The 23,678-nt window shown below is 35.8% G+C and overlaps 2 protein-coding genes across 14 annotated transcripts in view; one reads left to right on the forward strand and one right to left on the reverse strand.

Moving 5' to 3' along the window:
- LOC105338993 (kelch-like protein 5) lies at positions 1-19,123 on the forward strand. Of its 7 annotated transcripts, none has more exons than XM_034445503.2 (10): positions 1-228; positions 3,144-3,517; positions 10,326-10,654; positions 14,215-14,411; positions 14,866-15,078; positions 15,466-15,655; positions 15,860-16,247; positions 16,535-16,747; positions 16,875-17,046; positions 17,280-19,123. In XM_034445503.2, the coding sequence occupies exons 2-10, from the start codon at positions 3,345-3,347 to the stop codon at positions 17,337-17,339; spliced, it is 1,935 nt and encodes a 644-aa protein (XP_034301394.1). In that variant the 5' UTR covers positions 1-228; positions 3,144-3,344; the 3' UTR covers positions 17,340-19,123. The 7 variants fall into 7 exon arrangements, with proteins under 7 accessions (XP_034301394.1, XP_034301396.1, XP_034301392.1 ...); XM_034445501.2 differs by lacking the exon at positions 1-228 and adding an exon at positions 2,176-2,360; XM_034445502.2 differs by lacking the exon at positions 1-228 and adding an exon at positions 2,176-2,345.
- Positions 19,118-23,678, reverse strand: part of LOC105338994 (uncharacterized) — a 26,404-nt gene continuing 21,843 nt past the window's right edge. For all 7 annotated transcript variants that reach the window (XM_066076821.1, XM_066076824.1, XM_011444351.4 and 4 more), the window contains 7 exons: positions 23,465-23,599; positions 22,798-22,934; positions 22,102-22,241; positions 21,640-21,762; positions 20,779-20,856; positions 20,293-20,440; positions 19,118-19,577 (listed from right to left, as the gene is read on the reverse strand). In XM_066076821.1, coding sequence (XP_065932893.1) covers positions 19,441-19,577; positions 20,293-20,440; positions 20,779-20,856; positions 21,640-21,762; positions 22,102-22,241; positions 22,798-22,934; positions 23,465-23,599 — 898 coding nt within the window. In that variant the 3' untranslated portion in view covers positions 19,118-19,440. The remainder of the gene's footprint in view (positions 19,578-20,292; positions 20,441-20,778; positions 20,857-21,639; positions 21,763-22,101; positions 22,242-22,797; positions 22,935-23,464; positions 23,600-23,678) is intronic.

The raw sequence follows: 23,678 nt of genomic DNA on the forward strand, positions 1-23,678 counted from the left end.
AAAGTTAATCACGACCCGTGAACAGATGAGGAAGTAAATACACTATATCAGGTCGACCCTTGTTATGTTGACTCTCTCTATAACCGACAAACTGATATACACTCCATGACCAACATACACCAGCTCCGTTTGCAGACTAGAATCGACAGCAGCGCGGAATCTGGGACCAGAGAGGGAAATGTCGGAGTTACAGTGCCCGGACAATACACAAATTGTATCGATTTTAAGGTGAGTTTTTGTCGCATAACTTCCTGTTTACAATATTGGATTGCTATATATGCTATGATCTTTGTGCTCATCCTAAATTGTGATCCTTGATCAGGGGGAATGGGGACACCAATAAAATCATCTGGGAAATGCTGTGTTTACATCTTTTTATTGAATATCTTTATGCATATTGATGGTATAAGAATGACAATCCATCGATAATAGAGAGAAATGTACATTTTCTATGAGGTTTTTGTTTTCGATGTCAAGTGAATAACACATTGTCTGCTCTCTGTAATTATTAATTGGCAAGTAATAACCTACTATAGGGGTGTATTCGTTTGGCCGATAAGATAGTTGCAAGAGTAATCCTAATTTGCTCGTTTGCAGTAATCATTTCGGTGATCTCCGGTAAATCTCCATTGACTACTTTCTAAATAGCAAGTAGACACTGGAAATATTCTGGACCAGCAAACAAATACGCCCAGAGAGAGAGAGAGAGAGAGAGAGAGAGAGAGAGAGAGAGAGAGAGAGAGAGAGAGAGAGAGAGAGAGAGAGAGAGAGAGAGAGAACGTTTTTGTTTTCTATTCATGTTATTTAAAATACATTTAATATTCATTTCACACTTTTATTAAATCGTGGAATGCGTTTATTTTAGGTAACTTCGACAATTTGTTACAAGACGTTTTTAAGATTTGTACATTATTGACCTTGTTCATAACTTTTACATTGGTGACTTGGAAAGAAGGTGGGATGGGATCGTCTCGGGAGAAATTAATGATTGTTACAGTGGGCTCCAAAATCTAATAAAATGGATTGTTATAGGTTCTTTATGCTTCATTCTATATCTGCAGAAATGAGGTAATTGTTTTGCTGGGGGGTTTTACCCAATAAAACTGCATCATGTGCATGGCATGCAATAGGAATAGATGCAGATGTAATCATCAGTAAAGACAAAAGCCAACGCTTCGTTTTGCTATTAACTTGTCATTTCTGGGTTGAAAAAAAATCTTCTATGATTCATAGCTACTGGAACAATTTTTATTCGAATAATTGGTGTTGTACAATTATAAGGATTACAATTATAGAAGTAATTCAATTCTTTCCAACCATTGCAGGTTGTTTTCAAATAAGAAGTTATCCCTCTTTGATTCTGCCGACTGCAACATACACAAGCTGCAACATATATACTTTCACATTACATTTACATAAGTCAACCAGCGATATACAGGGGATTAGCATGACTTCCCTATATGCTCATTTAAAGCAATAACAAGAAGGAAAGTGGATGTTGTTTTAATCCGACCTGTTAAAAAAATCGACTGGTTTGATAAATTTTAGAAATGTATAAATGTACACTAGTATATGTATATATAATATAGCGATCTCTTCTTCTCTCAGATTTATGAGAATGAATCAGGTCGAAAATCATTTCGCCCGAAAACGCTTATTAATCGCGTATCTTGAGTAAGAAACTGGCATACCCCCCCCCGCCCCCCCCCCCCCCCCCATGTCCCTAGAGAGTCTTTGCATTTCATATTATTATTTTTCGTTTCTTTATCTCAAAGTTTCGCTTGATGAATGAAATCCACTGAAAACTGCAGGAAAAACTTTTCTTGCAAATTGAAATGTTTTGTTACTCAAAGTGCATATAAAAGGCATGTATATACATACATATATACATTGGTAAAATGAAGATATATATATGTTACAAATACAAATCTCCCTACAACTTATGGGATGTGTTCAACAGTGACAGACGTCTTTCGTCGAGTAGGCTTTTTTCAAAAATCGCGAGGAATTCATTATTTTTATGTGTCTTATCTGATAAGAACACATAATCATAGTTAGTTAATGCTGTAAACACGACCCTAGCGATGTGCGTATCTACAGTATCATCGGCTCTATATGGAACACAGATGGCGCCTCTCCGCCCTAATCTAAGCCACGTCCTGGGAGCAATATTTCACTCCCTCCAATACACAAGCTGTGTGAAGTCCTCCGACAAAAGGAATTTATTATTTTTCGACAGAGCAGGTCAGAAACTACGATTGGTCTATGGAGCCTAAATTGGTTTTTCTATAAAAATTGACAAGGACCGATTACTTTCACTGGGGGCGAGCGAAGCTGAGCCTACTGTATGTATCAATGAGGTATATATGTATCTATAAGCCGAAAGATGTGTCATATAGTTAATGGCTCCTCTGCCATATTCATTGCTGCCGTGTGATAGTTAATTGAGTAGACTCAATTATTTTTAATTAGTGTTCCTTTCTACTTGGATCAAACGAGAACCAATGCTTTGTGTTGCAGATGTTGCGTGACAGGGAGGGAATAATTAGTGCAGCGCATAATAATCATCACTCAAGTTAGAGGACGTGTATGCATTGCATATGTTGAATATTTCCATTTGTCGATTTGATAATGATTAGAAAATGAAGTTGCTAAAAAATTGATCCAAAATTCTACGGTAATTTCGTTGCAATGATACTTTTGTTACTCGATATGCTTGAATTCGTGCTAGTGGGGCAAAATCCATAACTATTGATCCCGGTTACGCAACACGCTCATTGTTTGAGATCCGTTGTCACCCGGTATATCAATAAAGTTAAATTCTCTCCCTCTCTTCATTACAAAAGCAAATAATTTTACACTTTACACGAGCTCTATTTCATTCTCTTGAACTAATTAAAAGCGAAGAAACATTTTATTTTTAGCGGTTTCCTTAGTTCGAGTAAAATTGACTTCCGTTCAAATATGCATCTTCATTTATCAATATATCCATGTAGAAGATAAGGAAAAATGGTTCAGGAGTGCGATTTGTTATTCAGAAGGGATAAAAGAGCTCGCACCATGAGAGCAAGTTATCCTCTTCGTGATTCCACGCGGTGCTAAAGACCCGTTATTTTGATATATTATAAATCTACTTTTGTCAGTGCTGTGCCGTTGGATCCTGGAATCTCTTCCTCTCTATTGCACCAGGGCAGACATCTGATGCTATCTGCTCTCATCTGTGGAAGAAACATCAAGCCAGCTCGCACACAGAGAATCTTGTTTACACACTGACCATGGTGGACGGAATGTGTTTTTCTCTAAAGTCGTAAAAGTGCTTCTTCTTGAGTTCGTATCTACATAAAATGTCAAAGGACGCTGCTCATATCAAATATTCCTTGAATGTGTGTGCCCCGGGGAAAATGGGAGAATCCCGAAAACAAAACTGGGAGGATCCCATAGGATCGGTGACCGTACCCTTGTACAATCGGATGAACTTCTCTACGGTGCCACGAAAGGGCGCCCATAGAAAGGCGTGGTAAGTATTCGTAGCGGGGGTAAACTGTGTTGGGTGACGATTGTATAGTTTCTCACTACCCCCCCCCCCCTTCACTAACCCTCCTCCCCCCTTTTACTTTAGAGTTTTATAGAATTCTTAAGCCATACGTCTACACGAATCGCAGCAATTGATTGAAAATTCCCTAGAGTTTTATAGACCGTTCAGAGATGAAGGTTTTCCTTTTCATTTAAATTGTTATTTCAGGAGGTGAAAGTCTCGTTGAATAAATTTGATTGCAAATGGCTTTGGATGCAAATTAGCGGCGGTTAAATTACGTTTGGTAATGAATAATTGATTTCATAAAATTGTGTTGTTGAATACTGAGATTCTGGAATTTTGAATTTGTTTTTATCTGTCACTACCGCCTGTGTGTATGACTCACGAACTCTGAATCACACATCTTATCTTCATTGCACTACGGGGTCTGAGTTCTCCGATCCGTACTATATAAATTACTTTTCGGTTCAAGGTCGCAAGTATATGTTCGACAACCTGAATTTCTTGAAATTTGATCACTTTGGAAAAAAATCAATAAAAACAGCAGAACTATTTCTTTGGAAAAGATGAATACATAAGTTTTCAGTGTCCTTTGCAAAAATTTAGATTGTTGGGAATCAAAATTTGTAAGTTTGATTCGCAATAATCTAAAATTTTGTAAAAAGCAATAACTATTCTACCGCTACTTGGTACGAGATTTTAAAGGGTTCATGGTGAGGTGTTCAAAGGGGAGATAACTTTTTCAGAAGTTTTTCTGCCTGTGAGATAAAATAAAGGATTTGGCAGCCTGCGAACGTCAGCGTGTTTGATGTAGGTTTTGTTCTTGGCTTAATGTTCCGAGTTACAATTGAACACAAAAATCTTTTGAAGGCATTATAACTAGTACACCATAGCTGCTTCGGTCGGTACAAAAACACCCCTCTAAAACTGCTTGTAAAATATTTACATTGAATGCTGCAGTGCATGGAAGGCCTACATTCATCAGGTCAATAATTAATTAAGAAGATAAATTAGTGCATATAAAATTGGACAATGTGTGTTCAAAAGTATTTACGACTGAAACTGCACTTATGTGTTCAATACTTGACGTGAATTAAGCAGAAGCAGTTATAGGTAAGTGTCAGTTAATATTTACATTTTCCAGTGTATTTGCCTGTGATATAACACTACGTACCGATTTTGCACCATATAACCCATAACTTCAAATGACTCAAAATCGTGGCGCCAGCGGGGTTTCCTTATATTTAACCATACGATGGCTTAAAATTATATAAATATAGGTAATAAGGAATAATTCTTTGAATATTATGAGGTGATAATTTCGAAATTATCACTCCATAATACTCAAAGAATTATTCCTTACTCCTTAATAAATCGAGCATACTAACAAACGGCGGTTGATGACATACAGTAACTTCTGCATGCATAAAAAGCTTAAAGTTAAAGAATGTACACGTAACTTTTAAAAACGGTAATAGAAGGAATTTGGGCAAAGTTTGATTTAAAAAATTCGTGATGAAAAAAAAGAATACCGTGTCGTGGAAATGGGAACACATAGGAATTATTTCCTAGACTGCCGGAGTAAGCTGTGGGTTTTGAGCTTTGCTCGGCGGGGCCCTCAGCAGATGCCACTTTTTACCGTGTTGTTCCATGTTTATCAGTAAATTAGTCATCTCTTCTAGGCCTTTTTTCTGTCTTATCTTCCATCATCTCTTCCACACACAGCTGTTTTTCTCGGATTTCTTAGAATAATATTCTGATTTGTTTTAATCTGGGAAACATTTTCTCAGCGCTTGATTACTAGTACATTTTCTGGGCATATATTTTTTTTCGTAAGGAAGGGGGTAATTCAATGTCAAAGAGGATTTATATATATATATATATATATATATATAGGCAATGCCTGCTATCCCATCCGTTTATGTTATATATTGAATAATAAAATATTGTTTTTTAAAAAAAATCAACGTTTCTTTTTAAATCAAAATAATATTTCTTCATTATGTAATTGGTAACAGGATGAATCAGACAGCATCGATCAAAAGCACAAGTTTCGACAAATCAATAATTAAAAAAAAAAAATCCGTTCACACCTTGCCTAACGGCGTATAACTCCATGTTTCACACTAAGCCACAGTCGTTGCGCTTGACTGGACACGAGGTCACATGGTTTGATGATGACCTCAGCTCTCCGTCTAGCCCCAGGTGTGTTTACAAAGTCTCGCTTGATTGTATCATGTTAGAGGAGGATGAGGACACCCTCCCGTTCCCTGGGGTAGTGGATGCATTCCCCTCACCCACACTTGCCCGTAGTTCTAGCGAAAATAGGTAAGTGTGCCTATAGATTACAGACTTGTAAACAAAGACCGTACAACGCGCGACATTTGACAACACAGTATTTGGATCTATGTACACATTGTTATTGTTTTCCTCCACGAAACTGTATTCTTAATCAGTAAAAGCTGATTTTGTGTCAGTAATAACACTAGGCTATTGAAATAAGTTAGTTCTAGAAGGTCTGTGTTTTTCACTTTCTTATCAGTAAAAAGTTCGTTCTACATTTTATTGCTGCTTTGGATCCTATTGGCACTCTGACAAATTGTTCTTTGAGTAGGTAAATGACGTCACATCAATGTCAAGTACAATAAAGTGTACAGTTATATAGTTTCATATTCCTTTATTTTGATAAACGGACACGGTTTTGAATAAAGCAATGAAGATATAAGGAAATCATCAAGTTTGTAAATTTGTGTTTATAAAAGAATATTTTGCCGAATTTTTTTTTATAGTCTATCCCAAGATATTTTGGATTCACATTTTGCTTAATTGCTTGATATTTATAAATACCTCAGGGTTCAAACGATGTTCATTCAAAAGTATAAAAAATTTCCAAGATTTCTCAGTCGAAACGCCCCTGTTGTCGTATCAGGTTTCAATACAATGCTAAAAAATGTGATGTCTACGGAGATTTTGTATTGCAGCAAGCCCGGATGATAACGTTGAAAAATTGCGCGATGTATTCCGAGTGTATTCCGAACGGAGTAAAGATGTAAACATTCCCATTATAAATCTCCGTAAGGAATCTGTTTTCGTTCCTGTGATTTTTTCTGAGTGACAATTGATAATGTGTCAATGAAATTATCTTGGAAATTATCCCTTTCAACTATTACAAGTGCACTTCTTTCACAGGTATGTGTATTTTTTTTTAAAAACGTCCAAATGTGCTGCATAAATATCTTGGGACAGACTATAGAATTATATTACATGTATACGGTTGTTTTGGATGGTGCACATGCAAGTACATTGAATTCATGCATCATAAATACATGTACAAATAATTAAAGTACTTCCTATTTAAAAAATCCTTCATACTTGGATATTTTAATCAAGATACAATGAAAATACAATCTGCAATATATTAATTGCGACTGTTTTGTTTCTATGTGCATCTTTGGGTTTATATAAACATTCAGTAGGAAATAAAAAAGGTGGTAATATCATAGGCTTAGAAAATGTTTTATATTAATTTGATCAAACCCTGAATAAAATATTCATTTTTAAGATGACTCCATCAATAGTGCGACGTACATATATTGTAGTTTAAGAGCACAAAGGTATTAATATTCTGGAAATACCATGCGAAAAGAGGTGGAAGCAAAAACTGTGGACAGAGTATAGAAAAGTTTTTAAACAAACGATTGTTGCGTACCTTAAATGGAACGTAATAGAAAAAAATCCAGTGAATTCTGTCAAAATTCTGAGCAACTGACACCTTTCACAGTTTCCCGTAACCCGGCCTTAAAACCATCTTATCCCTAAACTTTTACCAATTCAACTTAATTTTATTGTCTTGAAAAAGGACTGGTTTGTGTGTACCCTTTTTGGATTCTGACATGATAGAAAGGATCAGCATCTTTTGTGGTTATGAATGTAGAGAGTTTTCTGGCTGTGATCAGTGTCGATCATTACAATGCCAGTCTCTGTAGGTTGAAATGATTTGTTGGAAGAACGGCAAACCAAGACGCCATCCTTTCTGCAATCCTTACTCTGGAGACCATGTAAAATTATCACTCGACATTGATATTGCATGAAATATTAGGAAAAGTTAATAGATATTGCAATAAAAATCAGACTGCCCTGCGTTGGCTCATGATGACATATTTGATAGCTGGAAGTTTTCTGGAAATGATCGGTTTTGGTTATATGGAAACAGAGTAGCAATTTTTCATGTATATAACATCTCTGTAATGAATACAGAATGTTTTAAGTTTTTTTTTAACAAAGCAGTGTTTGTTGTGTATATATAGGGATTTCCTACTTCTACTGAAGGTCACCTCTATTTCTTCACAAGAGACTGTTTGTTTGAATTTACGACTTGAATTTTGAAAGAAAAATCAGAATAACATGCAGTTTCAGATCCCTTTTGTTTTGTTTTAGAATTTGATTACAAGATTAATGAATATAATGAGGTTTTTGTATGAGCTCCAACTTTGTATATTTATAAGCAAATGAAGAGACTTTCTTTTTATTAAAACAAGGATGACTTTGTATTTTAAGTTCCTGTTATTCAGTAATTCACTTAGAGAGTTTATTTAGAGGCGAAAAAGCTTTCCATGCAATTGATGATGCAATTGATGAAACCCTCTTTTCATAATAGGGACGATTAGTATGTAAAAGTTCCTGTTATTTATGAAGTTATTGGGATTTGTAAGCAGGTGGTATGTTTTACAGTATTGTATTACATCAGGTAGCTTGTTTCAAGGTGAGGTTTTTGATCACCTACGATGGAAATACATAAAAGTTATGCTATGACTAAATTGGAAACTTTTCCAACAATGATTATTGTCCAGCTATTGTGAAAGTAAGTCTTCATTTTACATTACCTGGAGATTCATTGGACTTTAATTTGTGATTAATGTAAAGTTATAATGAATATTGTTTGTCGAATGTAGCAGTGTTACCAATACCGGTATACAAGATTTTTATGGAGGAGTAAATTTCTGATAAACAAGGGTTTGTTTAAAAAATTCATAATTTGACTCTAATTTCAAAGATCATATTGTACAGATGTAGTGTGTAGTAGACTTTTCCAAAGAAATATAGTATCATTTCATGAAATGAAAAAATATCATATATTCAAAAGGGGGGGGGGGGGGGGGGTTGGAGGTGGATTAAGACTAAATCTGTGTCCTAGAATCTGTAGAGCCAGTACAAATTATCTTGGTTAACAGGGACTTCCCTCTTATAGTCATCTGGGAACTCTTTATTCTGCAACCCCTTGTTAAGTTTTAATGGGCCATTTTGTGAAGAAAGGTTGTGAAGTGTTCAGTTAATGAAACACTTGATAATACAATGAGGTTTCAACCTCTTGAGGCGTTTTCAGATGGCTACTTCAGATTTTACATCATACAATGTATATATATGTTTGAGAAACTTGTCAAGCATGTTGCTTTAAAGCAGCTTGGTTGGTAGAGGATGAAAATTGTTAAGTACATGTACAATGTAGTGACGTCTTGGAAATCTGAGGTATGTCTCCAGTTTTTTCTCTGTTATACCTAAAAAAGTTATATTATTTCAGAGGTTATTTTGTCTTCTCAGTTTTCAATCTTTACCAGTATTACCAGTATTTCCCCGAGTGACACATCAGATGAGATCACCCTATTGTAAAGAAAATTGTCAATATTTTAGATTATTTCCTCGTAATGCGATGGTTCACTATATCATCATGTCAGTCTTTTCACATTTATATAGTGTTGGGATTTGTTATAACATCATCGAATAGGGAAACTTTTTCACGAGGGACTATTAGCTTGAGTAACATTGGACAATTTTTCTTCAATATAAATTATAGCTTTATACCTGGGAGGTACATGGTTTGTACATGCAAGGATCCTATGTGGGCAATATATCTCCCTGAAGAAACATGTAATGAATTAGACAATTGTACTGGCATCCCCAAATTAGACATCATACTGGCGTCCTCAAAGTTCCCAGTGCCTCTATGGAAGAAAATCAAATTAGGGACCTTTCATGCTTATTTAGCCCTAGTAATTCAGTTAATACTAATTCCTTTCTAAAGGCGAATTGATTTTGTACAATGCAGTTTCCAAAGGATGTATTTTGAGTTAAGTTAATAACATCTCATAATAGAATTTGCTTTAATCCAATAAATGTCAGATGATTGTGTTTGGATCCAATGTGTGTGTGTGTTTTTTATGTGCTCTACATGTTTGTGCGCTGCTAATCCTTTTTGCTCGTTCTTTCTTCACTGTTCACTTCTTGCCAACAGATTTGGCACTGGGGTGAATGATTATTGAAAATCCAGTTTGTTTATGTGTATAAGCAGTAGTGGGGGGTCCTTTTCTACAGTGCAGTGTCAGTATTTATGGGTACCTCTTCAGTGGTTGTTCCGTAGGTGACTTTACTAGACAAGGTTTGTTTAAAAGCTGGCTGTGTCCTTTTTTTCGTAATGGAATTTCTGAATTTTAAAACTTTAATTTTTTTCTCTTGTGTATTGGATTGCTTTCAATATATTTTTTCATTAACAATTCATAAGTGAATACACTGGTAGTGTACATATCTGCAGTAATCAAGTTAACTTTCGTTGTTATTAAAAATAAAATTCTAAAGCTTTTTGGCCTTGAGCTCATTCTTGACAACATATGGTATTGATAGAGAAAATAATGAAATGTTTTACAAAGCAGGATGGTGCACCACTAACAATTAGAAAGAGGGGAAAAAAATGCCTTTAAAATGTAAAAAGATGACGTAATTTTTGATTGCCTTCCAGGTACCTCGTACAACAGACATATGCCTCACAGAACCAGGCCAACTCGAGGATGGAGGAGTCCATGACCCCTGACCTCTTCCACTCCCACAACCACCCGGAGAGGATGATCCGGAAGATGGAACAGTACGTGGAGAAGAGGCAGCTCTGTGATGTCACCCTCATCGTTGGCAGCAAGCGGATCCCCGCCCACAGGCTGGTCCTCAGTGCCGCCTCCGACTACTTCGCAGCGATGTTCATGAACGATGTAAAGGAGGCATCCATGGAAGAAATCCGGATGAAGGACGTGGATCCGGATGCCATGGTAGCCATCGTCAACTATGCTTATACAGGTCAGTTGGAGTGTTTGAGTTTATTTATAATGAAAAGCTACCATTGATGATCCTAAACTTTTTCAATTGCCCGGTATGACATTAAAAAAAAAAAATATTGAAAAAGGAGCTTTATGACAGTGGATAACGTAATTTACTAATGCCTGATGCCTCAGTCTATGCCAAATTGCTTTTTTTAAAGCCCATTAATAGAGTGCCATGTTAATGAAAATGGTGTGATAGGAGCTTGAAGCAAGAAATCATAAATAAAACAGCATTTATTATTTCAATAACCGATTATTTCAAACGGCAGTTCTTGTAAATTGGTGTGTATCAAAGTATTGCTGATTTCTGAGTACCTTGATCTGTTTGATAAATGCTGATGGGTGACTTGTCTATTGATTTTGTGTCGAGTTGGACATTACTGATTGATGGGGGACTATGTGACAGAAATTCCCGTCTTAATGAAGATGGAGTGTGAGGGTGACAGGTCCGGGCAGATTAGTGTTGGCTGGAAATATAAGCCCAGCCTAAGTAAAATCAATCCAGAAATTGCTAGTAGTCACAAATAGGTATCTCCTGAATGTGGAAAACTACTAGTATAGTCACAAAACTAGGGAATGTCAAAAGGGGGATTTTTACTTTACTAAGACATGATAATCACAATTCTGATGGGGAAACAAGGATAAAAACTAAGGATCTTTTGACTGTAGAAAAGGGCTAGCAATTGTCACAAATGGAGATCTTCTGAATGGGCAAACAAAGCACAATAGAGAATGGGCAGACACGGGAAGCAATAGTCACAAAGGGGGATAATTTGACTGTGAAAAAGGGGGATCTTATGACAGGTGAAACATATTCCTTGGTTTGGGGCAAGGAAAAGGAGAGAACATAGTTGGTCAGATTGACAAAAATACTGTTCATGGATAGTTTTGATAAGATTAGAAAGGGGCAGAGAGAGAGAGAGAGAGAGAGAGAGATTGCAATTTAGAAATGCATTATTCTTTGTAGTAGAGTGGTGATGAGCAGGATTATCTTGATGTTTATTGACTGAAGTCTAATTACAAACAGAGACACAGCATTGATTAATGCTGTAATTAGTGATGAAGTCTTTGATCCTCATCACCTATCTGTAGCATATTGAACCATTAAACCATTCAGCAGTATCTTGGATCAGTCTGACTGTCATAGTTACAGATGTGTGTAGCTAGCTAGTTGAAGTAGAATTCAATGTGTGGACCTTTGTCCTAATACAATTTCCTCAATACACAAAGAGCCCATTTAGTTATATTTTTAGTATTTAAATTTAATCTTCTATCTATCATTGCGCATTGGTGTTGAGAGGAAGGGTTGAAATTGAGGATGTGAAATGGAGTGTTCATTTTTTTTTTTTGGTGTAGGGAATTGAAGACAAATCAATTTGGATTATCTTGAGCTTGGAAAAACTGCACCTAAACAAATGTAAATAATTTTTCTTAAGTATTATTGCCAACCTTATAATGAGTCATAAACTAATATATAAACTTGCAATGTTTGCCTTTATTTTATATTCCCATAAGTTTAAAACCCTTGACAATTTTATTGACTTATAAAATATCCAAGTTTATATGACTCTTGTGCACACGATTAGGAAACAAATTAGTGTTTCTTAAATGATTCATTGCTACATGTGCAGGCATCATTATGAAACTATGTGTGAAGTTGTATATAAGACCTGCATCCTGCTGTACTAAAAATGCTCTCTGTCCTCCACACTGCGTAATGTATTGTCTAAGTCGGGGAGTGTGGATAAGGAAGTTCCTGTGTCTGGCCCCCGGAAAAGACCCGCAGAAGTGTTAAGTGGTTCAAGGGCCTCAGCCATTTCTAATGGCCTGATCTCAGCAATTTTCTGTGTTAATTGAGCTTTGTTCTCTGCCATGTTCAGCTCAAGTGTGTCCCCCTTATTGATGTTTAACATGTAACTCCTGTATGTAACGGTACAATAGACAGCCATGTGTAACGGTACAATAGAGCCCTGTTGCAAGGCTGGTGTTCCATCTACATCCCAACATTAATTTTTTTTCCATAGAGTTAACTAGTGCTCAACTCAGATAATAACCAGCACCAGATACATGGCATTTCCTGCCGTCTAATTTTACTTGTCTTTGATCTCTACTTTGTTTTAATTTATTTTATTTCCTATAATTTTTAGCATATAAATACATGTACCAGAAGTTGATAAAAGTGAACTTGCTAGTGGTTTGATTCTGGTATTTTAAAAGGATTTTATACCGACGTTTCTGTTTGTATTTTTTACCATGTTGCACCCAGAGTGACTGATTATGACTCCAGATTTTGTGCGATATTTTTTGTACATAAATTTGCTCCATAAATAATGCATCATTGAGTGCGTTTTGGTTATGCAGGTGTATTTCGTTATCAGAAATATTGAACACAACTTTACACACGTTGTGGTTAAATTGCCACTGGTACTTAAAAACCGTTAACATCTAATTTTGCTGCTTGTGAGGTATTTTAATGTGCCAGGCAATTGTAAACAGCTGTTTACATTTAGGTTGAGGGGAAGGAAATAAAAATACACTTAGCAGAACTGAAAGCTATTAAAGATGGAGGTTTATTCTGCAAAGCGAAGGGAACTCTCCAAACGTAATGCTTTTCAGAGAGAGATAAGGAAAAAAGGGAGACAATCTAGGTGTCTGAAAAAACGTTAATGTGTTAGATTGATATGATGAATAAATAGAATAAGACAGTATATAGTGGCCATACATCCAGTAAACAAATTACTTGATTGTCTGTGATGACGTGATAGATTTGGAGGAGGTTGATGAGTAGATTTTTGTTTCCACCTATTATTATCTTGGCTGACAAAAGCCAGACACCTGTTTTATTGTGTGTTGCTAAGATCAGCTGGTATATATAAAATCTTAGAAAAATTCCTCAAAATCTAAAAAATTTAAGTACAAAACAAAATATATAGATGTGTAGATATATTATAGGATTTTTTATAATGAATGGTTTTGAGCAATTTTTGTTGTTGTGTATTTTACGTCAATCTTAGCTAATCCTGTATACAGTATATATTTTGTGTGTATCATCATTACTGTCATTTCAATTAATTCACTTCTGAGCGATTCTGATGGTCAGGAAAGAGATTTATGTATCAATTACTATAAACCAACTATAATTCGCAAAAACTTCAGATATTTCTTGAGAAAACCAATGCTTATTTTTGCAATCATGCCTAAGTTAATATCATTCAGGAAACATTTATGAGAGGCATTCATTGGCTAGTTCATGGCTATAAATCTTCGCAACAATTGAAACTGGAGATTTTTGCAAATTTTTCTCGCATGTGAAAGTTGGTTCCCAGTAAATATTTTTAGTGCGGTATCTTATCTAAAGTTTTTGAACTGTCATTTTATATCCTAACCGTACATTTTTTTTCATTCTAGGACTGTGGGGAAGAATATTTTAATGAAAATATTGTTTTGTTGCTAAATAAGATCCCAACTAAGATCTCCATACAAGAGGATTCTGGGACTCTTGAAATAACAAAGTTTTTTTATTGTTTGGTTTGTTAGGTAAGATCTCCTTACAAGAGGACACAGTGGAGAACCTGCTATCCACGGCCTGTCTCCTACAGCTATCCGAGGTGGTGGAGGCGTGCTGTAGCTTCCTCATGAAGCAGCTCCACCCCTCCAACTGTATCGGCATCCGCCAGTTCGCCGACGCTCAGGGATGCTCCAACTTGTACAAAGTCGCCAACACATATCTCATGGTAAGAAAAACTTAAACAAACAAAAAGAAAGCAACATTAAAAAAAAAATTTGTTTGCCTGCCCCAAAATTCTGTGTTTAAAAAAACTTTGGATTGGTGGTTTGCAAGTTGTGTAAAAGTGAAACAGGAAAATGGATTCAAAATAAAAATGTATGCTCAGGTTGTTGATAACGATATCTGAAGTTGGGTACTTTTCATCAGTTGATCTGGAGGTTAAAAATAAACTATATTTTAAAGGTGGCCTATAGAACTTCAGATTTATCGAAATAAAAATCATATGTGTATTAGAACTGCAAAATTTCTTGTGTTATTTTGCATTATCATTATCTGTTATTAAGTGCAGATCATGGTTAGATTTTCAACTAGCCAGAGAGTTTAATAGTACATGCATTTAGTGTATTTTATAGAGCAATGAGGCTAGTTTTAGATTAAAATGCCTGTTTTCTGTTTTTCAGGATAATTTTGTTCAAGTAATGCACAATCAGGAATTTTTGATACTGCCTGCAGAGGAAGTATGTCGTCTGCTCGCCAGTGATGACCTCAATGTACCAGATGAAGAAACTATTTTCCAAGCCTTGGTGATGTGGGCGAAACATGATCTGTCTAACAGAAAGAAATATTTAGCCAAACTACTTTCCCACATCAAACTGCCTCTAATGTCCCCACAGGTATTGCTTGGATCCACTTACCGAATAAATCTCATTAAATTGTTTTGAGGGGTTAAAACTCAAAGCCGTTTATCAGTTTGATTCGCAGAGGTTTATGTAATTTACCAGAGTTCTGATTAAGAGTAACTTTCTCTCTCTTTGAATTAATGGTATTTTACAGCCAAATGAATTACGTAATGTTAATCTACAAAGATAAAAATGTCTTCTCAAGAGTGGACATTTATGATTAGTTTTGGAGGAGAACAGTTAAAAAGTTGTTTTGCCATGCCAGAAGCAATTTAACATGAACATTATCTTAGGATGTCAGCAGCAGTTTGAAGCCGTTATTGCAGAAGTTCTGTCAGGGAAGGATCACTGTAGACTCATTTTTATGCCTTTTTCTTTCAGTTTATTGCTGATCATGTTGAAACCAATGCCCTATTTCGTGAAGAGAAGGAATGTCAAGCTCTGATCATGGAGGCCTTGAAGTATCACCTGTTACCAGAGCGCCGGTCCTCCTTCCAGAGTCCCCGCACAAAGCCCAGAAAGTCCACGGTGGGGCTCATGTATGCTGTGGGTGGCATTGATTGCAACAAAGGTAGAGGTCCTCTTAATTTTATGTAAATGAAACAACCCTAGCACTAGGCAAATTAATGACTTGTTATATAAAAGATGAAGTTCATTTCCTAAAAAAAAAAGGAATTATGTTATCTCAGTGTCTGAGAAAAGCCATAAAAACGAGTCAAAACTTGGGTGGTCTACTTCAAGTTCTTTTGTTTCATAAGATTAACATATATTTCAGGGGCCACAACTATAGAGAAATATGACCTGCGCACAAATTCATGGACCCAAGTGGCAAACATGAGTGGGCGACGTCTTCAGTTTGGTGTGGCCGTCATTGAAGACAAACTCTACATCGTGGGTGGGAGAGACGGACTCAAAACACTGAACACGGTGGAGTGCTTTGATCCAAAGAAAAAGTCTTGGAATCTCATGCCCCCCATGTCCACCCACAGGCACGGACTGGGGGTGGGGGTCCTGGAGGGACCGATGTATGCAGTCGGAGGACACGACGGCTGGTCTTACCTGAACACAGTGGAGCGATGGGACCCCCAGGCCAGGCAGTGGAGCTTTGTTGCCCCAATGTCCACGTCGAGGAGCACTGTCGGAGTCGCTGTGCTGATGGGAAAGTATGTCAACAAATCATTTCAGATTCAGTTGAACATGGTTACAGCACCACCGCAAATATGCTTATAATAAATTCATGATTACAGTGTAGTTTTATTACCACTGGTATTATAATGTATTAAAAATTATGGCGGATTAATATCAAATCAAGATTGTTCCTCCCTGGCACTTTGCTATGAGTGTAATTTACTATAAACTGTTAAATTGAGGATGTTCAATAAAATATAGTTCAGTAAGAACCAAGAAAATATATTTTCTATAACAAACATTTTCGGGGGTTTTATTTCAGACTTTATGCAGTGGGAGGAAGGGATGGCAGCTCTTGTTTAAAGACAGTGGAGTGTTTTGACCCCCACACAAACAAATGGCTACACTGCAGTCCCATGTCAAAGAGGAGGGGAGGAGTTGGTGTGGCCACATGTAATGGTTTCCTGTATGCAGTTGGGGGTCATGAGGCACCTGCTTCAAACCCATCATGCTGCAGATTTGACTGTGCCGAAAGGTATTCAGTTTTCTTTATCTCATGTTATACATTTGATTTAATGTGACTGACGCCATTTACCATGATAGTGTATAAATATGTATTTTGCGTGAATGTTTTTTCAAAATTTGGTTAATCTCTTGAACAGGTATGACCCCAAAACGGACCAGTGGACCATGATTGCAAACATCAGTTCCCCCAGGGATGCAGTGGGGGTGTGTATTCTGGGGGAGAGAGTGTTTGCTGTTGGCGGATATGATGGTCAGCATTACCTCCAAGACGTGGAGTCATATGACCCAGTCACAAATGAATGGTCCAAGGTCAGTGTCTGTCTGAAATTTGTAACGTGGTGTATGGATGTTCAACTGGTCTAGTTTTATCACCGCTTAATATATATTCATTCCTTATTAAGAAATGGCTAGGTAATGTATAGGTAATACTCTCCCCCAAATGAAAAACAAATTAAAAAATAACAATTTAAATGAGTAACTATTGATCGTATCACTAAATGATTATCTTAGAAAAATCTAACCAATGAAAATGTTTTTTACAGATGGCAACCCTATGCACTGGCCGAGCAGGGGCATGTGTGGTCCATGTTCCTAACAGTTGACATAAAAGGAAATGGTCGCTAGCCTCCTTGAGGAAGTGGCCATCGGGATTTTTCCGCCGCAAAAACAAAAATCAGGACCGACACATGATTGTGTGAAGGGTTTTGGAGAAACTGATCAATCTGGCATAGCATCACTCGGTGCCGCAGTCCACATATCAACCAGGTGCTAGTAGACTGGCCAAGTCTTTCCAGTAAATGCCATAGAAGTCAATGCAACCGATAGCATTTGACTGTGAACCAAATTGTCTCTTTACAAACTGTGATAGTAACATAAACAAAAAAAGCCTTTTATACGGAAGATCTTTGACCTTAAAAAGCAGCTTTTGTCTCCATTCGTACGAGAAATCATGTCTTAAAAAAAAAATTGTGTAAAATATACATTACATGTACAAATTACTGATTAAGTATTGTACATTACTGTATAATAACAGAGATTGTCAATTATTTCAGTGCTAATGTTTGTGTAAATATCATTAATGTCTCTAAATGTACAGTTCATTTTTTAATTTGATATTTTCTGTTGAGATGGGTAGTTCCGTTAGTTGTTTTGGGTGTATATATGTATGAAATGTTTTGTGTGTTTGATTCTTGTGAAGTATTACTCTCTATGAGATGATGTTAATGTTTCGTGCAATAAGCTTTCCTGTATCCTTAAAAAAGTGCACAGCTGGCCTCATTGTTTGGTTGTCTCGAATTGTTTAAGTTAGTTTCCTATAGAAAAGAAACAAAGCCTCTAATGATTGGTTGTAAGGTGTACTTTTAAAAAGTAAAACACATTCTGATTGGTTGTAAAGTATTAATCACATACCAATAACTCTTAATATCTTATATAACCTAATGCTTCATTGGATACACCGCAGGGAAAACAGGACTGTGTATGCTTGCAGTGAGATCTTTAGTTTTTGCAAGAGTTAATTTTCTTGATTAAAGAAAGATTTGAGGTTTTTTGGCATTTTCAATTTGTTACTCTGTTTAAGTCAGGAAAAAAGTTAACGTATTAAAGCCCTGAATAATATGCCATGTTTTATGGTTTATGGAGGAGGAAAATGAATCCCAAAGGAATATTTTTGATTTCACAGCATTTACCAGGTGGATATTAGCAGAAAGCAAAGGGCATTATTAATGAGCTTTATCCTTTAAATCTAATTAATTTCTGTACAGTTCTAAATGTTGTGTGTATTAGAGAAAGTACTAATATGCTTTGTACTATTTAGTAGTTGCCCAACTGCTTGCCCTGCATACCTAGTACATGTATTGAGTGTTTTGTTGGTGTTTTTTTTTTTTCAAATATGACTGCATTTGAATCAGGTTTTTTTTGTTATTTTGTATAACATGTTCATCAGTTTGTTAGAGATGTTGAACATTTTTTGTAAGTAATTATGGACCAATCATAACACTCATTAGGCATTTTTTGTAAATAACATTATTTTTATTGCTCACGCCATACCAAAACATTTCTACATCGAAAACCTGTCTTCCGTATCTCTCTCACTTTCCATCATACAGTTCAATTTTTAAAGTGCTAGTCAAGATACAAACTAGGAACATTTACTTTTGAATCAATGAAAGCAGTTATCATATGGAGAAACTCCAGAAGAAATTGTGACATTGATTCATATAAATCATGAAAAAAAAAAATCTTTCACTTGTTGATTTTTGGTGAATAATCACATTATCTTCAATGTGCTGTGTAAATATTGTCAATCACTGATCTTTCTTTTTTTATTGATAACCATATTTTGTACACTCTGAAAAAAAATAAACTTGAAAAACAAAACTATTAATTGCTTTTTGTTTTATTTTCAACAACCAATCAAATTACAACCTTTAATAAAATGTCATATAAATGCCAAGTATCACAGTTCTAGTCAGCAGTCGATTCCAAATCTTACGGACGGAATTACGGTAAACAGACGTGGACAAAGTATTTTTGGGGATTACCAAATATACATAAAACTCGCTGTCAACAAAATAAATAATCAAATACACATATTTACACAAAATAAAGCCAAATTTGTGTATTAACTTGACAATTTGGCAGAAATTGCTTAGGAACACTGTTTTCATGCATGTCTTTAGCTTTGGATGACTTTTCCCTTTTTTAGTTCCCTGTCAGGTGACTTTGGATTTCCACTGCTCGTTTATAGTCCTCAATGGCTTCATCACGTTTCCCCAGCTTACCTAAGACGTCTGCTCTTCTCTTCAGCACAAGGGGATCGTCAGGTTTTAGTGAGAGGGCTAAAATTGATTAAAAATGTTGTTTAATAAATCAACTTATTAACTGTGTTTAATGTAATGTGGTAATCTATAGTCTGTCCCAAGATATCCTGAATTTAGATTTTGCTTAATTGCTTGATATTTATAAATATCTCAGGGTTCAAATGATGTTCATTCAAAAGTATGAAAAATTCCAAGATTTCTCAGTAGAAATGTTCCTGTTAGCTTATCAGGTTTCAATACAATGTTAAAAAATGTGATGTCTACGGGGATGATAACGTTGAAATATTGCGCGATGTATTTCGTGTGTATTCCGAATGGAGAAAAGATGTGAACATTCCCCATTATAAATCTCAGTAAGAAATCTGTTTTTGTTCCTGTGAATTTTTCCAAGTGAAAAATGATAATGTGTCAATGAAATTATCTTGGAAATTATCCCTTTCAACTATTTCAATTCCACTTCTTTCACAGGTTTGTGTATTTTTATTAAAATTCGTCCAAATGTGCTGCATAAATATCTTGGGACAGACTATAATAGAGGGAATACATATTTTGATTTTTAACTCCAATTCTTAATTTGGTATATTACTATTGTTTAATACATGTACATGGATGTGTTTATTGTAAAATGTAGTAATGTGATAGAGGGAATAACAATTTTGAATTCAATTCCAATTCAAATTAACTATATTGTATTATAATAGGATGGATGAAAAAACTGTATGTTGGGCAGTACCTTTAGAGTAGTCCTTTTCTGCTTGATCAAACTGCTCCATGGAAGCATACAGATTTCCTCTGTTGAAATACATATGGGCCGTGTGCGGACTAAGTTTAATGGCTGCCTTGAAGTCTCCAAGTGCACCCTGGGAATCTCGCAACATTACCTGAAAAGAGAAAGTTTCAGTAATGAGTTTTGTGTTAATTAATTATAATTGAGATTTCCTATTTTTTTCTATACGTTTTGTAGCTTTTGTTAGAAATACATGTACCCTAGCCAAATTTCCTTCTGTTTAATTCAATTTCAATTCAGTTTATTGACATCACCATGTTGGCATATAGTCAAAATGAAATCAAATGACAGACAAAAGAATATTATAACATAAAGACTATAGCATGCAAGACAATTTTATACAATTCTTTATAGTCCCTGCAAAAATATCTGTTCAAATCAAATGAATTTAACGGTTATATGATGAGTGACAAATTCTGTGGTTTGACCTACTTTTGTGATGGCCCGGTTCAGTAGGGCCGACTCGTCCTGGGGGTTGTGTTCCACCGCGCTGTTGTAATAATTCAGAGCCTGCAAACAATGTCAGATATTTATTATCAGGGAAACACAACAGTAAGATTTTAATTCACCTCAAAGCCATCATATAATACCACTGAAATAAAATTAGGAGGACTACAAAGAAAGATCTATATAAAAATACAAAGTGGGTAAAAATGTAAAAGAAAAGGATATGTATATAGAATTTGGGATGAGATATCCATTAAATCGTTTAATGATGGAAAAAAAATCACATGTTGAATAAGATTTTAACTCATCACAAATCAGTGGAGATCCAGTTTATGCCTCCTTATGATGTGTACATTGTATATTATATAAATAGTGCCTGTTTGGAAGGGTAACAGTTGAAATAAACACCCCGAGGAAACCATTGTCAACCGACACAAAGCGGAGGTTGACAATGGTTTTCGAGGGGTGTCAATTTCAACTGTTATCCTCTCAAACAGGCACTATTTATTTTATTATACTGAATGTCTTAATTTTAGAGAATTTTTATATTGCTTTTATGTAGAAATGATGTGAATTCTACGGCGAACCGTACGCGCATAAATTATGCGCATGTAACAATTTGTTGTGTTACCCGTTGCTAAGTGTGTTGCTCACGCGGAGGGTAATAGAACGGATTATCAACTGCATCTAAACCAATCAGATTTCAGTATTTAACATGAAAGTATTATAAAGTAAATTGTTACCTCCCTTAAATTCCATGTTCCCAAAAAAAATCTTGGTAACTTCCCCCCCCCCCTCCCTTCCCAAAAACAAGGAAAAGAAAAGTAGTTGGACAATTAGGCTGACCTGTTTGAAGTGCCGCGTGTGGAAGTACACATTGGCGGCATTGAAGTAAGCCAGGGAGTAGGTGGGGTCCATCCTGATGGCATTCTGGTAGTCCTTCATGGCGTTCACACGGTCCTTCATGAACTGAAACAGAAATCACAACCATTTCTTACACAGGCATCATCAAGCAGAGCATCCCCTCATACAAGAAATAAATATGACATCTTCAGGAATAACTCACTGGTAACATTGAAAATGAAGATAGGGTTTCTTTTATTATATTAATAGATTTGATGCTCATGAAATATGATATGATTAAGGATTCTTAGTGCTATTGATTTTTTTTTTCAATTCTGTACATAACACTTACAAAGTAATACACTAAAACAACAACATACACACAATCAGCATTTCTATATCCCCTCACGAGAGGATATAAATTACATAGTTCCATTTACAAAGAGAGATAACTCTGAGGATTACCTGGTTAATGACGCCTCTGTTGGTCAGTAACTCTGCTGTGGGCGACACCTTGATGGACTCACAAATGTCCTGGAAGGCTGCAAAAGTGTTGCTCATCTGGAGATTGACCACTGCCCGGCCCTCTAAGGCAGGCTTGAACCCTATAAAGATTATAAACATGTAAGTTGTTACGATCTAATTACTTGAAAGATTTCTGTCACATAAAAAATGTACAGTAAATATTCTCGTACAAGACTTCCATTGTGGATTAAATTCAATTGATCTCAGCAGGATTCAGCTTGGCTAGAATATTTCAACTTATGCCTTCATCATATCAGTAAACTCTTACATAAATAACCAAGTGCAATTTTAAAAATCCTGTTTAAATAAAACAACAATCACAAATTGAATGTCAATCCGATAACTCATACATCAATTATGTATAGAAGTTATCTTACTGTAGAACAAGAACTATAGTACATGTATTATATGCCTATTTTTTTAATTCACTGATAGCTGATTGACTAGTATCCTTCCAGTGTAACGACTTGTTCGCATCTGTCATGGTGTGTAATTTTGAGTAACGTGTTTTACTGTAAGCAAAGGCTGCTCACGAAATTGCAAATATTTATCGCATGTTTTTAATACTTGGTTTACTCTATATGTGTACACATAAAGGCATGTTTATCTATGGACCATTTTGTCTCAGCCACTTACTAGGATTGATCTCGATGGCAGCTGTAAACTGTCTCCAGGCGTGCATGAACTTGCCAGACACCTGTAGAGTGTACGCCAGGTTGACTCGAGCTGGCAGATGAAGTGGATTTTGCATCAAAACTCTCTCATAATCTCGTCTACAAAGGAAAAAGAAAAACTTTAAAGATATAAACAAAATGTATACACATAGTCAGAAAAAAATGACAACTCCTTCATATTGAGGCAGGATGGACAACAAATTACTGTGAAATCATTTAATTTCGTGGGGGCCAATTTTTGTGGATTGTGGGTATTTTGCTTATTCATGGGGATGTAATTTCGTGGATGCGTCAGTTTTTAGTTTCAGTAGGTAAACTAAATCATTTATATGTAGTTTTCGTTGAGGATGTAAATTTGTGGGCGAGGGCTACCCACGAATACCACGAAAACTGAGCCACTGCAAATTCTAATGATTCCACAGTAAACATCAGATCTGCCTTTAATTTTTAAACATGATATTTTTGGCCATAAACTATCATTTAGTATAATAAAAATCCAAATACTTCAGCTTTTAAATTTGAACATTTTCCTATATCTCTATACAGAGTTCTTTGTTTAAGGATCGGGGTAAATATACCATAGCCTAAAATTGGCCACGACCATTGATTCCTCTTAAGGTTACACATACCTGGCATAAATGATTCCTCCCTGAGAACCATAATCCATATAGACGTTTCCACGAGCAATGATTCCATCCAAGAAGAACGGATTTCTCTCCAGACAGGAAGTAAACACCCCTACTGCTTCCTTCAGTCGATCCATTCTGAGAGAGAGAAAAAAATTCACAATGAGGTTGGGAATGTTTCCTTCAATACCACACAGAATGTTTTATTCAGTGTCTG

Source organism: Magallana gigas, chromosome 2 (genome assembly GCF_963853765.1).
Source record: "Magallana gigas chromosome 2, xbMagGiga1.1, whole genome shotgun sequence".
NCBI classification, from domain to species: domain Eukaryota; kingdom Metazoa; phylum Mollusca; class Bivalvia; order Ostreida; family Ostreidae; genus Magallana; species Magallana gigas.